The 15,002-nt window shown below is 37.8% G+C and overlaps 1 protein-coding gene across 4 annotated transcripts in view; it reads left to right on the top strand.

Moving 5' to 3' along the window:
- Positions 1 to 15,002, top strand: part of LOC138713035 (b(0,+)-type amino acid transporter 1-like) — a 48,359-nt gene that overhangs the window by 19,304 nt on the left and 14,053 nt on the right. For 2 of the 4 annotated variants that reach the window (XM_069844725.1, XM_069844726.1), the window contains exons 2-6: positions 3,219 to 3,269; positions 8,069 to 8,227; positions 11,335 to 11,436; positions 12,702 to 12,980; positions 13,442 to 13,567. In XM_069844725.1, coding sequence (XP_069700826.1) covers positions 3,245 to 3,269; positions 8,069 to 8,227; positions 11,335 to 11,436; positions 12,702 to 12,980; positions 13,442 to 13,567 — 691 coding nt within the window. In that variant the 5' untranslated portion in view covers positions 3,219 to 3,244. The remainder of the gene's footprint in view (positions 1 to 3,218; positions 3,270 to 8,068; positions 8,228 to 11,334; positions 11,437 to 12,701; positions 12,981 to 13,441; positions 13,568 to 15,002) is intronic. The other 2 variants (XM_069844728.1, XM_069844727.1) reach the window with 2 other exon arrangements.

Genomic DNA, 15,002 nt, shown 5'->3' with positions numbered 1-15,002 from the left:
TTTCTTTCTAACAATAACAATGGCATTTAAAATATAAAAGCATTCGTTCAGAGTTTTCTGTGCCCAAGGGCAGGTCTTTCACTACAAATCCAGCATTCTACAATCTTCCCCACTTTCCTCATAGTCTCCGCATAGATCAATATCAACACATGGTTGTAACATTTATCCAGCCTTTTAGTCTCGCCGCAGGCAGGTAAAGGTATGCCTGTAACATGCCATGAAGGCACTTGGGGGGCATGGAGGTAGAGCCCCATGCTTTCCATGACCTCGGCACTAGAATGAGGTGGTGTGGTCGGCACCACGCTCTGACCGCCTTTTACCCCCGGGAAAGACCCGGTACTCAATTTTATAGGAGGCTGAGTGAACCTCGGGGCCGTTCTGAAAGTTTAGCAACGAGGAAAAATCCTGTCGCCACCTGGGATCGAGCCCCGGACCTTCCAGTTCGTAGCCAACTGAGTTACCCGGCCGCCCGCCGTTCAAAAATACCGACAAGAGTGTTATCGTGTGAATCGCTCTAGGCTTTACACCACCAGGAGTCGGCCCACCCTTTGTTGGAGTAGAATACATCTACTGAAATCGTGAAGTCATATTCCTATATAAAAAGAAAATTTATTGTTAGAATTCAGAGAACGAAAATTCATCTGATTTTTGTGTATAAGTAATCTAGTAAATATCTGTCTCATTTAGAATAATAGCTGAAGAAAATGCAGCAAACTCCAGATCGAAATAATCGTCCATTTTTAAGTTGTAACATATAATTTACATTGTCTTACAGTTTCCATCATATTCCGAAGTCAAACATGATTTAACGGCGTCGTTGACGCTCAGCTGACTTAGTTTTGTTCCTCAGAACATTATTACCAGGGAAAGGATTTATATGTAAATACATATTTACTTATAAAGCTAATATAATTTATTTTGCATTATCTTTATGTTTCACAATGTGTAGGGTTGAAAAATCCTACTTTTATTTTCCATATTTTTCCATATTTTAGAGTTTAGTACATATTTTCGTTAATTTCCATATATTTTCCATATTTCATATAAAACAGTCCATATTATATTAGGTTTAACAATAAAACAAAACAAAATTCCATTAACTTTTAAAAATACATTTCAACAATAGAGATTTAAACACATGTTCAGTAATCCCTTTAACATCAGAGTTATTTGAAAATTAGCAGTCCTATCAACAATGGGAAAGTAAGTTACAAAACTGTATTAATTTAATTTAAAATTTTTAACAGACTTCAGTTGTGCAGCTCAACAGTTAAATGCCAGTCAGAGTACACATAGGTTCAGTTTTGTAAATCATACTATAAAGACGGTAAATATGCCAAAAGTACGTCATTCAGTCAATTTAAAATCAAAACTAACAAGTTACATTTCAGAATTTAAAGAAGATGGTTTATCAACTGACAATAAAATATTATTTTGTAATTTGTGTCAGTGTGCAGTATCATCTACACAAAAGTTCCTGGTGCAACAACACATTACAACTAGTAAACATCAGGCCAACAAACAACTAAATTCCAAGCAGAGACAATTGTTTTTAACACAACCAACAACATCGAATGTAAGATCTGAGTTTAACATCGACCTGTGCCGTTCTCTCATCTCTGCTGATATTCCTCTCTACAAACTAAAGAATAAGGTCTTCAGGGAATTCCTTGAAAAATATACTCAACATACAATCCCGGATGAGTCAACACTTAGGAAGACGTATGCTCCATCCATCTACGATGAGACAATACAGAAGATAAGAGATGAAATTAAAGATAGTTCAATTTGGGTTTCCATTGATGAGACTCCCGACAAAGAAGGTAGACTTGTTGGTAATGTAGTTATCGGTTTGTTAAGTGAACAATATTCTGAACGAATTCTTTTACATTGTGATGTTCTAGAAAAGTGCAATAACAAAACTATAGTTAAACTGTTCAACGAAGCTATGGGTATCCTGTGGCCAAAGGGTATTATGTACGATAATGTGTTATTCTTTATTAGCGATGCTGCCCCTTATATGGTCAAAGCTGGACAAGCATTATCTGTTGTATATCCTAAATTGACTCATTTTACTTGTGTGGCGCATGCATTTCATCGTGTGGCAGAAGTGGTCAGAGACAATTTCCCTAAAGTAGATTTGTTGATTTCATCAGTGAAAAAAGTATTTCTCAAAGCTCCCAGTAGAGTTAACGTGTTGAAAGAAATGTACCCTGAAATTCCATTGCCACCAAAGCCAATTTTAACTAGATGGGGTACATGGCTAGAAGCAGTTGAATATTATGCCGAACATATAGACTCTATTAACAATGTTCTCCTTGCATTGGACTCTGAAGATGCAGTCTCAATTGATACTGCGAAAACAGTTACCTGTGACATAAGTGTGAAGAATGACTTAGCTCACATTCAGCATACATTTTCATGCATCATAAAAACGCTCAAAAGTCTCCAAAATAGGCACCTTTCACTATCTGAAAGTTTTGAAATTATAAATAGTACTGTGGAACAACTGAATCGTGGTAGAGGTAAAGTTGCAGATGCAGTAAGAGCTAAGGTGGACACTGTACTTTCAAAAAACCCTGGATATGAAGAACTACAAAAGGTTGTTGCTGTGATGAGTGGTGAATCAACAGTGAAGATTAACTTGGACTTATCCCCAGCAGACATTGTGAAATTGAATTATGTACCAGTTACTTCTTGTGACGTCGAACGCTCTTTTAGTCAGTATAAATCTATCCTCAGAGACAATAGAAGAAGATTCACTTTTCAGCACTTGAAAGAAATGTTTGTAACCTATTGTTATGGTAACAGACAATAAAAATTGTGTTTTGTTGAAACTACATTGGAAGATAAGGTACGTCCATTATATTTTTTGTTTAGTTTGATTAAAATGTACCAATATTTAACGTACATAGTCATTTTTTTATAATTTTAAGTCCATATTTAATTCCATATTTTGGTAAAAATCCATATTTAATTCCATATTTTGGTAAAAATAACTACATATATATTTACATATTTCATATATTTTTAGTCCATATAAATCCGTTCCCTGATTATTACTATCTGAAGACCGCACACGGCTGATCGGTGTTGATTGAATATCTTCGCTAACATGCTATAAAATTGGCCCCTGTTCATTTTCAAAGCACATGTGAAGATGATTGCGTCGTGATAGGCTACTGGTTTTGGTGTGAGCATGAATTTTCTTGTTTCAGGGACGCGAACGAACAAACGGGCTGCCATGGTGGCTCCGGCACAGACAGAGAGTGAGTACCACGTGTGACATGGTAGGCTACTTAACCAAATAATTGTGTTGCACATAGCTATGTATTTGTTAGTTTATTACGTCACAAATAATTAGGAGAAGGAAGCAGATTGAAACTCGATCTGTCTATTCAGTACACACTAGACGAGGGATGAGACGATATTAGCTCCCAATCATGGTAGAAGAGCTCGACCTTGATAAGGAGCACATAACGCATCCACTACATAGCGTCGTAACGTAGACACAGGGATGTACAGTACATGCACATGCAGCGAATAAAGGCAGCAATTATTACAATAACTTGCGTTACTAAATTTCTGGCTATGTAAGAGCTAATTACTAAATTATTTAATATAGCCTACATGTACATATATAAACAAATCGCAAAGGGAAGGGTTTTTTAGGAACAAAAAGAGAAATAGGAAGAGTTAATTGTATGTAAACCATTTTATTGTTAAAAGCAATTATTTATTATGTAAATACTTCACTTCATCGGTTAGGAGAAACTAATAGGGTCTACCTGCTCGACGTGTGTGATCTCTAAGTACTTTTGAGTATTTGTTGAAAAAATAATAATGGCAATATTGATTGAAATAGAGTATATTGATTGTGTAATTGTGAAAATGTAGTCCTTACTCTCCAGTTGTGATTATGTAACGAGTTTTCTTAGAGTGATTTGTGAGATGCACATAACACGAAAAAAACAAATTGATTAAATTAAGATATTGAGAGCCATCGTAATTTTTGGGGTCAATCATTTAAGGGGATATGTATGACTTTTAAAACTTTGAGTCCACACCTGTGGAGTAACGGTCAGCGCGTCTGGCCGCGAAACCAAATGGCCCGGGTTCGAATCCCGGTCGGGGCAATTGAGGTTTTTTCCGGGGTTTTCCCTCAACCCAATACGAGCAAATGCTGGGTAACTTTCGGTGCTGGACCCCGGACTCATTTCACTGGCATTATCACCTTATTTCATTCAGACGCTGAATAACCTAGATGTTGATACAGCGTCGTAAAATAACCCAATAAAATAAAAAATTAAAACTTCCACAATTTCGGCCAAAATTTGTGAAATTTAAACTATATAAACAGATCTATAATAATATCTGTACAAAATTTGGTGCAATTAGGTCTAATAGTTTTGAAATTGTATTTTTAAGTATATTTTGTATTGACGTTACTAAAAAAGCTCCGTGCATCAAAGTTTTCAAAATGTTTAATTCATATTTGCTCAAAATCCTAAAAATAGTTATTGGAATAAAAGTGAATTAGCATTTTGAGCTTAGTAATAGTATAAGTTAAAGTGCAATCAAAGATAAAATATTATTTCTAAATTAAAGAAACACGTAGTCTAATAAAAGTAAATATCCAGAAACAAGCAACAAATAAAACATCAACAAAATATAAAGAAATAAAAGGAATCTAGATACAATCTACTGACCCAAATGTAAATTAATTTACCTTCGATGTCAATTCCGAAATGACTTTATTTCTCTCTTCTCCTGAATAATGTCTATATATATATATATATATATATATATATATATATATATATATATATATATATTTCATGTTGCGTCTCATAATGCCGTTTTATGTTGCTTTTTTTGCAAATGATATTTTTTTACACAAAAAACACTGTACTTCATCACCATGTTCGAAGCATAAATATTGTATCTTCCACTCTTCCTTGAAAGCTTTAAGCGCTTCCGTTCCGTCATGATGCGCTGTGTTCTAAGATCTGTACATCCTTTAGCAATGTTTACAGGTAAAAGAGCTCCGCGCGCGCAGCGGGCATAAAAGAGCTCTCGCTCGCAATTATTAGTCACCATCGCAAGACTGATCTAAACGGATAAGTGAATAAAATCAAAATGTAGAAATACTTACAGCTAAAATACAAGAAACGCATATCGAATGAGAAAGAGGAGCTTAAAAGGAATTGATTATGCCCAAAATGTCCCAAGCCGAACAATGCAGGGCTTCTAGGGAGAGGAAAAAAGCCAAGTGACGGAACTCGGTGAGCTCAACCGAACAACTCTACCACGATGTGGTCACACATACCGAGCCACTGAACATGGTTAGATCTGAAGGAAAATATAACACAAATGAATTAAATGAAATTACGGGGCAGTAAACTATATATTTGTTAATTCTCATACCGGCACCAAAAGTTCTACTGCAGTTAACTTGTCTATCATTTCACAAACAAACCAAATATGGATACACGTAGCCTATGTAATAAATTTAGCTTATAGCTGTCGCAGTGATCACATCGTGTGCTGCAACTTGAGGTTATTTTCAACAATATAAGTGCCTCTTTTCTCCCATGTGTGGTGTGTAGTGGGATCGAAGATTCAACGAAAGCAGATACGGTGGACTTCAAATTAGCATGAACTTGTTAGCATTCATTCATATTTCCACGAAGTTCCAATCACTGAAACAGTCGCTCACTAACAGTTAGATTAATAGTGCGGTGGTCTAGACCATCAGCTTCTCATCCAGGCAGTCCAGGTTCGAGTCCCAGTCAGGACTGACACAGCGGTTTTTCCGTTTCCTCACTGTGATCGAGCTAAGCTCAAAGCAAGTTCTGCCACCCAGATGAACCCTCGTCCACAAAAACGGGCAGTGAGATCTTGGTACATTCAGTCCCTCGATTGGGAGTATCGAGAGCAACTGATTCTGTTGGGAAAAAGACTGTAATTTCATGTTTATAGAGAGTTTTCTTTCTGTCTCTCCTTTTCCTTTTTGTTTTTCTTAATTTTTCCTTTCTTTTTCTTTCTTTCTTCCATTCCTTTTTCTTTCTTTTCATTACAGCGATGAATTACACTTCCATTTTATCAAAGTTTGTATATCCATCTTTTCTACCATCCATAAATGTTTTATAACAGTAGATAGTAAAACCTCACCTCTGATAAATAGTGCTAGTCGTGACTTTGGGAAATCCCTCAGTAGCAGTATTGCCACTTTATGGCAAAACCTGTTCCCGTCAGGCATAAAACGTGTGAATGAACCCCAGATGTCTACTGAAATGACAAGTCTGGTGCAATAATCCCAAATAAAATAATAATTTATTTGAACTTAGGTATTTCACGCCTACTTTTTCACATGACGTCGATAAGGATGCAAGGAGCTGCTCTATTAATTCTGACAACTCACAATACGTAAAATTTGGAGCTTGTTTGCTCCGAGCTAAACATCTGAGTTCGTGTCAAAGTGATTAATTCAGCAAATTACAAGACAAATTAAAAACACTAAAAGATGAAATCCGACAGTCTTATCTTATTGGTCTAGATGAGTGGAGCTCTGGCTGACCCCCGAACTGTCCTATAATTTAGGCTGGTAATCATGTTATACTCATTAAGGGTTTACATAATGTAGTGAACTAAATATCTGTAATAAATATCAGTTTTAGCTTCTGAATATAATCTCAAAATACATAAAATTACAAAGTTATTTTACGTTACGTAATATCTTTGGTGTAAGAAATCAGTTTCTTAGATTTACCATAAGGTTATCATTGTGATGGTTGATGTCTTTGCTATGAAAAATTGAATAGTTTTAGACTTGCCATAAGGTTATAATTAGGATGATTGATGTCTCATTGAGATGGTTGATGGCTTTGCTGTGAAAAAGTAAACCAGTTTTTAGACTTGCCAACAATAACAACGTTGTCAGTGAGTGACTTTATAACATTCAACAACGCTTCATGAATATTTCTGTCTTCTATTAAGTATTGATACTAACTCCTTGTGTCATACTAGTCTATTGTAAAACTCTTCTGCATATATTTCAATTAGACTGTGACTATAATTAAGACTTAAGACTTTATTGTCAAACGCCTGGCATTAGAAAACAACATAATTAAGACTTTACAGTACCAGTACTATTAAGATTTTTTTTTTACATGTTCCATATTCTAGCTGTGAAGCGATGTACGAATAACATGGAATGTAAATAAATACAATGCGATAGAATACAAGTGAAGTCTGGCTGAAATGTAAACACTCATAAGTAGCAAGTCTTCAAGAAGACCAGAAGAGCAGAAAATGTACTCGGACACAAGTGGCTATGCTGGTGTAAATGGAATTAAGTGTTGTATTGCAATTCGGAAAGCATCGGGATATATGGGTGGTACGTGCCACCAAGAGTTCAACAAGGAAACACGATTTTTAACCTGGAATCACAAGATAATTCGAGTAATTCTAACAGCCCCTCTTCTTTGAAGTACAAACGACGTTGTTTGTCAATATATTCCCTTAATTTTAATGCCAATCAATGAAGATTTTTACACTTCCGAAGATATCTGATGAGAGTTCATCTTGTGTTACTAGAAAATTACTGAGACTGAGAAATGAACTGATAATTCAGCAAGATCACCTGTTTAATTTCTTTATTGTTGCTTCAGTTTTATCCTGAACAGTTAAAGTTAGACACTGAAAATTAGAATTTAAAAAACTAAAAACATCAGGTAGCTATGAAGGCTTGCAAGCCAAAGAAAGTCCCTCTGGCTAAGTCTTGTCTGTTAAACTCTGTGTCTCAAAAGTCTGAGATAAACAAAAAATATTCCAGCAAGCTGATAAAATAAGAGAACGTCATGAAGTTAAGCTCTGAAAACACACCTCGGTTCTGCAGACCCGTACAAATCATTTGCAGAACCTCAGGTTACACACAGCATCAGAATCTGATTGGTACCAGTGTGTCACCTATTGAACTTCTTGAAGGAATGCGTGTGTCCCGCTGCTAGATGTCCCTCTCTTTCATATGAGATTCATCGCCTGCCTGTTTCTCATTTTGTTGCAGGCGGCGCTACACTGGCGGCATGTACATCGGCTGTGCTGGCAGCCCGCAGCGCAGAGTCGTTGCCCACGCGCAGCACGCAGGCGCTCACGGAGCAGGTGCAGCTGAAGCGGGAGGTGGGGCTGTTCAGCGCAGTCAGCCTCAGCGTGGGCTGCATGATCGGTGCGAATGGGTTGAAGTTAAACATAGTACTAATACAAAAAGCTGAGAAAATTGTATTACAAAAAGGAAATAACTCTTCAATAGTAGCTTACTTCTCAAAACTGATTGGAAACAGACATAATATCGTCTTTCAATATTATGTTATTGAACCGAGTTCCTCTTTCATGAAAAAAATCTACACAACAATTCAACCCACGCAGAAGACATCACAAACTCCAATCACAACTACAGCAACATAGACACTGAATGAAAATACTACGCATCCAGCCAAAAAACCAGAAACTTGACACACTAGAATAATATGAAATTTACAGACATACAAAAAAACACCCCAGCACATCCTGAACACTCAACTGAATTTAAAAACACACACAATCATGAACACACCCCACCACAACAGGAAACCAGAAGATTGCGCGGGATCTTCAAGTAGGCTTTGGACAATGAAGAACAGCACTTCGAAACCAGTCATATTAACACAGCAAAGTGATCAGTAGGCAGCGCATTTGTGTTCCCAAACGTACAGCAGATCGAGTAGTTTCTTCTGGTACATCTTTTACGTCACGTGGATGCATGAGCAGGGTAGAATAACTGAATCATAGTACAATACAGGCATTAACACCAAGTTACGACTACATTGCGATCTGATTCTTATACTAAGTAAGTTACATTTTCATTCAAAGTTTTGTGTTAATATTATTTTAATTTCTCAATGTATGTTTGAGTTCATTTGATCTGTATCCAGCCCGTTTCATCCCCTAAGGGCCATGGCCTCCTGGCTACGCAGGGACTAGCTCAACTTTCACTTCTTAGGTGAGAGAGTGGTAGGGAGCTTTGTGGCGTCCTATGCGGTTTGTTTGCATTTACCTGTTCCTTCTCTTTGCCTCTTTTCACACTTCCACTATTCACTGACGCACTTTCACTAAAAACTGTTGTTGAGTTCTGGTCGTCGACCAGGTGTCTCCATCTTTCTCTATCCTTTGCCACTCTTGACCATTGTCCTCCTGCTACATTTTTGAAGTGGTCACTCCACCTGGTTCTTTGCCGGCCCACCTTCCTCCATCCTGTACTTGGGTCCCACATGGTGACTCGTTGTGTGCATCTCTGGTGATCCATCCATGCTACATGACCGCCCCATTTCCATTTTTGTGTTATTGCTTTAGTGACTACGTCGCACATGCTTTTCTTCTGCGTATCTCTTCGTTTTGGATTCTATCTCTCAGTGAGATGGGAGAATTTTTCTTTCCATCCGTCGCTGACAGATCTGGAGTGTCTGCTTTTACTTCTCAGTCAGGGACCACGTTTGACAGCCGTATATCAGAGCTGGTATGACACATTTCTCTAGGATCTCCGCTTTTATACTTATTTTCTGTTTTTTGTCCATTAGGATAAATTTTAAGGACCAGAATTTCCTCCATGCCAGACCTATATCCTCCGTTTCACTTCTTTCTCTGTGCTTGCATGAGGCGATCTGTTTTGTCCTAGATATACGTACTCTGGAGGTATCTGGTTTATCTGAACTGGATCCTCTATATATATATTGTATGTAAATATTGTTAATTTGTATACCGGTATCGATTTTTATTATTATAATTGTGTCCGCTAACGTCTTGTGACGTAGGAAGAACATTTTCTGAGCTTAAACAAATTTTTACTGACAGTTATGATAAAAGATATGAATTTCATAATCACAGAATATATATTTATGTTTACCTTAACGGAACTGATTTTGAATAATTTAAAGGAAAAATTGTTCCGGGGCCGGGTATCGATCCCGGGACCCTTCGCTTAGCGCGCGAACGCTCTTCCGACTGAGCTACCCCAGGAACTATACACGACACCGTCACAATTTTTCCTTTGTATCCACACAACTCAAATGAGCCGACAAGACGCCAGAACTCAACTATGAATGCACACAAATACTGTGTGACTTAAATTGTGGCTTTCTGTTAACGTACCTCCAGTAACGAATGTATTATACAAATCTGGCTTTCAGGTAGTAGCTCCCTGTAAAGCAGGTTTGAAAAATTGTTCCGGGGCCGGGTATCGATCCCGGGACCCTTCGCTTAGTGCGCGAACGCTCTTCCGACTGACCTACCCCAGGAAGTATACACGACACACCTGACGAACTGATTTTGTTAAATGAATTAATTCTATATATTGTACGAGTAATTATATAGTATAATATATAATTAATGTGTATCATGCTTACTAATGTGTCCTATAATATATGTTATATATACTAGTTCAGTATTATTATCGATCTAATTATATTTCCTGTCATATGTAGCACTAATATTTTGTACAGCGCTAGTTTCGCAGTGTTAGTGCGTTTGTGTGGTTAAAAAGTAGCTGGACAGACCATTTCAGTTTAGTAGCAATCCCACTTACAGCTGTCATGCTCCATTATTATTATGTACCAAACTAGTTTTACCTTTGGTAGCATCCTGACATAAGCATTTAAGGTTAGAGTTTGAACCCTGAAACTCCAGGCTATACTAACCGATAACTTTTCTAAATTTTTTGGGAACTAAAATGTGCTGTCTAGTAGTCATTAAAAAAAAAAAAAACCTTTTCTGTACATTTCGCATCTTCCATCTTTCTCTTCCCGAAAAAAAAGTCTAAAAATTGGGGCAGGGACCCCCTGGCTCCCGAGCCCCCCACTCGAGTAGCGTCCCCCTTATGGGCAGGCCTGCTGTACATAAAATATAAATAACAGGTGTATTACCTTAAAAGTAAGTAAAGGTTGAGAGAGCCATTGTGAGCCACTTCAAGTCTTTTGCAGGTATATTTGAAGTTGTCCCTCCATTATTTCCTAAGCAACATAATTGTGTTTCATGTACGGTCAATCAGTGAAGAGCAAGTTTCGAATTTTAACAGAAAATCGTTGCATTAGTTCAGCAGAAGAGACAAAAAGAATCTGCTTCATCAGGGACACGTACGTATTTCCTCTCTTTCACCATACTGCACCAAGTCGCTTGTCTTTCCTTCTTGCCACTTGCAACGCTTGTTATGCGTAACATTGAGTATTGGACACCAGTTAATACGGATTTTTTTATTAGCACCCACTTTTCCTCCTGGATTATCCTGTACATTAAATGTTGCAGGTTCTGGTATTTTTGTGTCCCCGTCAATAGCGCTGGAGCTTTCTGGTTCCGTGGGACTCTGCCTCATCATCTGGGCCATATGCGGCGCGATTTCTCTGCTCGGTGAGTGCTCCTCTCTGGATATCTTACAGTTTGCGTATATCTATTCAATGCAGGAGTGAAGTTAAGAGTTTCCATTGGCGTTTCTCATGTAGGACAGAGTCTATCTTTGTTATATTTCTAGCTTTCTCTCATGAAATAGTGACGATAATCCGGTTTAGAAAGGTCTTCGCCTAAAATCCACGATAGTCCATGGCCTCGATGATTCCTAGGTTGCTCACTTACTTCTTGAGTCCCAGTTTACTAGAGCTTCTGTGACTCCGTTCTCGAACATGTCCCAACTACATTCGCCATATTTGCGACATCAATCCTCCCATAATTTCTGCTGCTTCCATACGTATGTTTTTTTCAGTATGGAGATATATATCTGTTTATAAAAGTTGAATATTTTAGTTTTAAAAGTGCAGTTCTCAATTTTATATTTACATAGTAGTAGAACTACTCAATTATAAGTCCAGCACTGTGGAGTAGTGGTTAGCATGTCTGACTATGAAATGAGCAGACCCAGGTTCAAATCCTGGTTGGGGAAAATTACTTGGTTGTGGTTTTTTCCGAGGTTTTCCCTCAACCAGTTGAAGAAGAATTGCTGCGTAACTTTCGGCGTTGGATTCATTTCGCCATTACTTATTCACCATCGTTACCGTAGCCCATACAGCGTGCTGTATTCATACAAGAGTGCGACTTTTCGGCGACAAATATCATTTATAGAACAGACATGTAAGTACAACAAGCCTCAGGCTGCATTGCAAGCCTTGGGGGGGGGGCACTACTCAATTATTAAATCCTCTTTAATCGTAAAGGCAAGGAAGGATTTCCTTCCTGACCCTAAAATGACATCTCTGGTCGTAAAGACGATAACGTGACGAAGTATGTGTAAAGAACAGTGACGTTTCTTAGCTCAGGTTGCTGATACTGCAGTAGATTGTTAGTTCCATCTCCACTACTCAAAATAATACAAATATGTATTTTTTTAACGATTTTGGAAATTAACCTTAGCTCTTGCCTGTTACTGATAACAAAACAAATGGCAGAAATAAGATTGAGCTCTTTTATGGCGTTCAACGTCGTTCGAGATTTTTGGGTATCTGCGCTGTGTCTTAGGTAAAGAGATGTCTAATGTTCCAGAGCTACATACTGTAAGTGGAAATCTATACATTACCAAGAGCTAAACCTTCTCTCCGTCTTGTCTTCTTTGAAATTATGGCTGTACACGTTTCAGATAGCGAAATACAAACATTAATAATTCTACTTGTGTAAACGTGTCCTAGGTGCGCTGGCGTTTGCTGAGCTGAGTACGCTGGTGCCGCGGTCAGGGGCCGAGTACGCATACTTCCTAGAGGCGTACGGCAGCCTGCACAAGTTCTGGGGGCCGCTGCCCTGCTTCGTCTGTGCCTGGGTGCACATGTTCGTGCTCAGCCCCGCATCTGCTGCCGTCATCATCCTCACGTTTTCGGAGTACATCTGCCAGCCGTTCGCGGCGTACATGCGCGGGCTGACTTTGGAGGAACAAGACTTCGTCAAGAAACTCATCGCCATGCTCGCATTGGGTGAGTACTAAACATCATGAAGTCGTCTGAGAGTGAGCAGTGAAAGAGGCAGAACTTGAACTGAGAGAGATTCAATCCGGCATCAGAACTAGAATCCGATGTGCCTTAGTGATAGAGCTGACAACCCGGGTTCGGGTCCCAGTATCGGAGAGAATTTTTCTCCATTCTTCACCAGAATTCCTGCATGGAAATGTCATATGTACTTTGGTACACATACCATGCTTCAGCACGCGAAAGTTCTCTCTCTCTCGTACACAAACTAACCACAAAAAATAGCTATAAATAATTCAGTAATCAATTTAATCAATCAATAAAATCAGATACGACCCAAATAATAATAATAATGATAATGTACCTACATGGCTGTCCTTGTTTCTTCCCTCTTCAGAGAACTCTCTCGAGAAGCGCATTACTTGCTGTATTATTGGCTGGTAGTTTGCATCTCATGTTTTAATTGGCAGGCCTGCTGACCTACATCAACTGTGTGAGTGTGAAGCTGTACGTGCACATGCAGAATGTGTTCACCATCGGCAAGCTGGTGGTGTGCGTGGTGGTCATCTTGGGTGGCACATTCCTGCTCTGTACAGGTGAGTACTCATGCAATTGCATGTTTTTATTGATTTGGCATATTAAAAAGTAAAAGTGGATTTTTGCCGATTATGGTTTTTACGTTCAATTGAAACCAACTTTATTTCGAGGGTTTTCCCTTTTAAATGCATATATATTTTTATTTTGCATATTTAAATGCATGTATTAACATATTTCTTTGTTTTGCCCGATTTGTTACCTAATTTCAAAATTTCTCTCTGTTAAACATATATATAAATTATGTGAGAAATCCAATAATTATTTAATTATTGTTGAGGAAATGAAATTACTGCGACAACAATGGGCACTTGTCCCTAGTGTATAAGTCGAGTCATTTCCACTTAACACAGGCTAGTGCTGCTGCTAGCCGTGTAAGTATAATTTTTCAGGAGCCAGGACGAAAATACGCGTCATTCAGACTTTAACCGCCTTTTACTCTGATTTCGTAGAACCAAAAATGAAGAATGTATTTAGACACCTGCGACAATAAATTCATGTTTTGTTGAGGAAATGAAATTGCTGCGACGACAATACTGTTAGTGCGCTCTAATATCATAGAAACATCTGCGACGATGAAGTTCTGTGGATTGTAAATTTTCATTTCAACAAGTTTTACTGCGCAATCAAGCAAAGAACCAGCAGGCCTGCATGCTTACAAGCTTAACTGCCGACGTGCCAAAAGAAAAAAGTAGCAGAAAAGATTTATTGGAGAAATGAGTTTATGTTTTTCTAATGATAGGAAAATCGTCTTCTGTGCAATATGGCTTCTTGACACTTACTATAAATTATTTTAATTTATACCCTATTATTAAACCTCTAAAGTGTATTTTTACTGCATATTTTTCAGTTTTAGCGCATATTTAAACAGTTTTTACTGCATATTTGAGATTTTTTAGTGCATAAAGTTCCGTGGTGTAACCATAATCATTACTACACCAACAACAATAATCATAATCATCGTACAACCCTAATCATTTCGATCACCATCACCACCACTCCCACACAATATGCATACGTCTGGTTTAGACTTCAGTTTTTGCCTCCGTCACTTGACTGTTGACAGGTAAGTTTGGTGGGGAAGCTGCTTCTTAACACTTCACTCATCATCTTTTTTAATATCGATTGACATTTTTTCCCACTATCAACAGCTGTATTACTATTTCTTCCCAGTTGGTTGAATCATAATATTTACTTGCAGATTAGATCAGATCGAGATCCAAATTTTTTATAGGTGCCATTATCTGTAGTTTGAGCTTAAAATATAAAAAGCAAACCCGTATTATATTTATTGTATTGTAATAAATTTATTCCCTTTACAATCTATTAGAGATTTATCAGAGTTACTCACACAAAATACACGCACACATACAAAACAAGATTTGTAATATGAATTTACAGACATTTTATCTTATCCTTTTATTTATTTATTTATTT

The sequence above is a fragment of the Periplaneta americana genome, chromosome 14 (assembly GCF_040183065.1).
Source record: "Periplaneta americana isolate PAMFEO1 chromosome 14, P.americana_PAMFEO1_priV1, whole genome shotgun sequence".
NCBI lineage: Eukaryota > Metazoa > Arthropoda > Insecta > Blattodea > Blattidae > Periplaneta > Periplaneta americana.
Note: the sequence above shows the minus strand (reverse complement) of the source record. Positions and strands in the feature narration are given on the sequence as shown.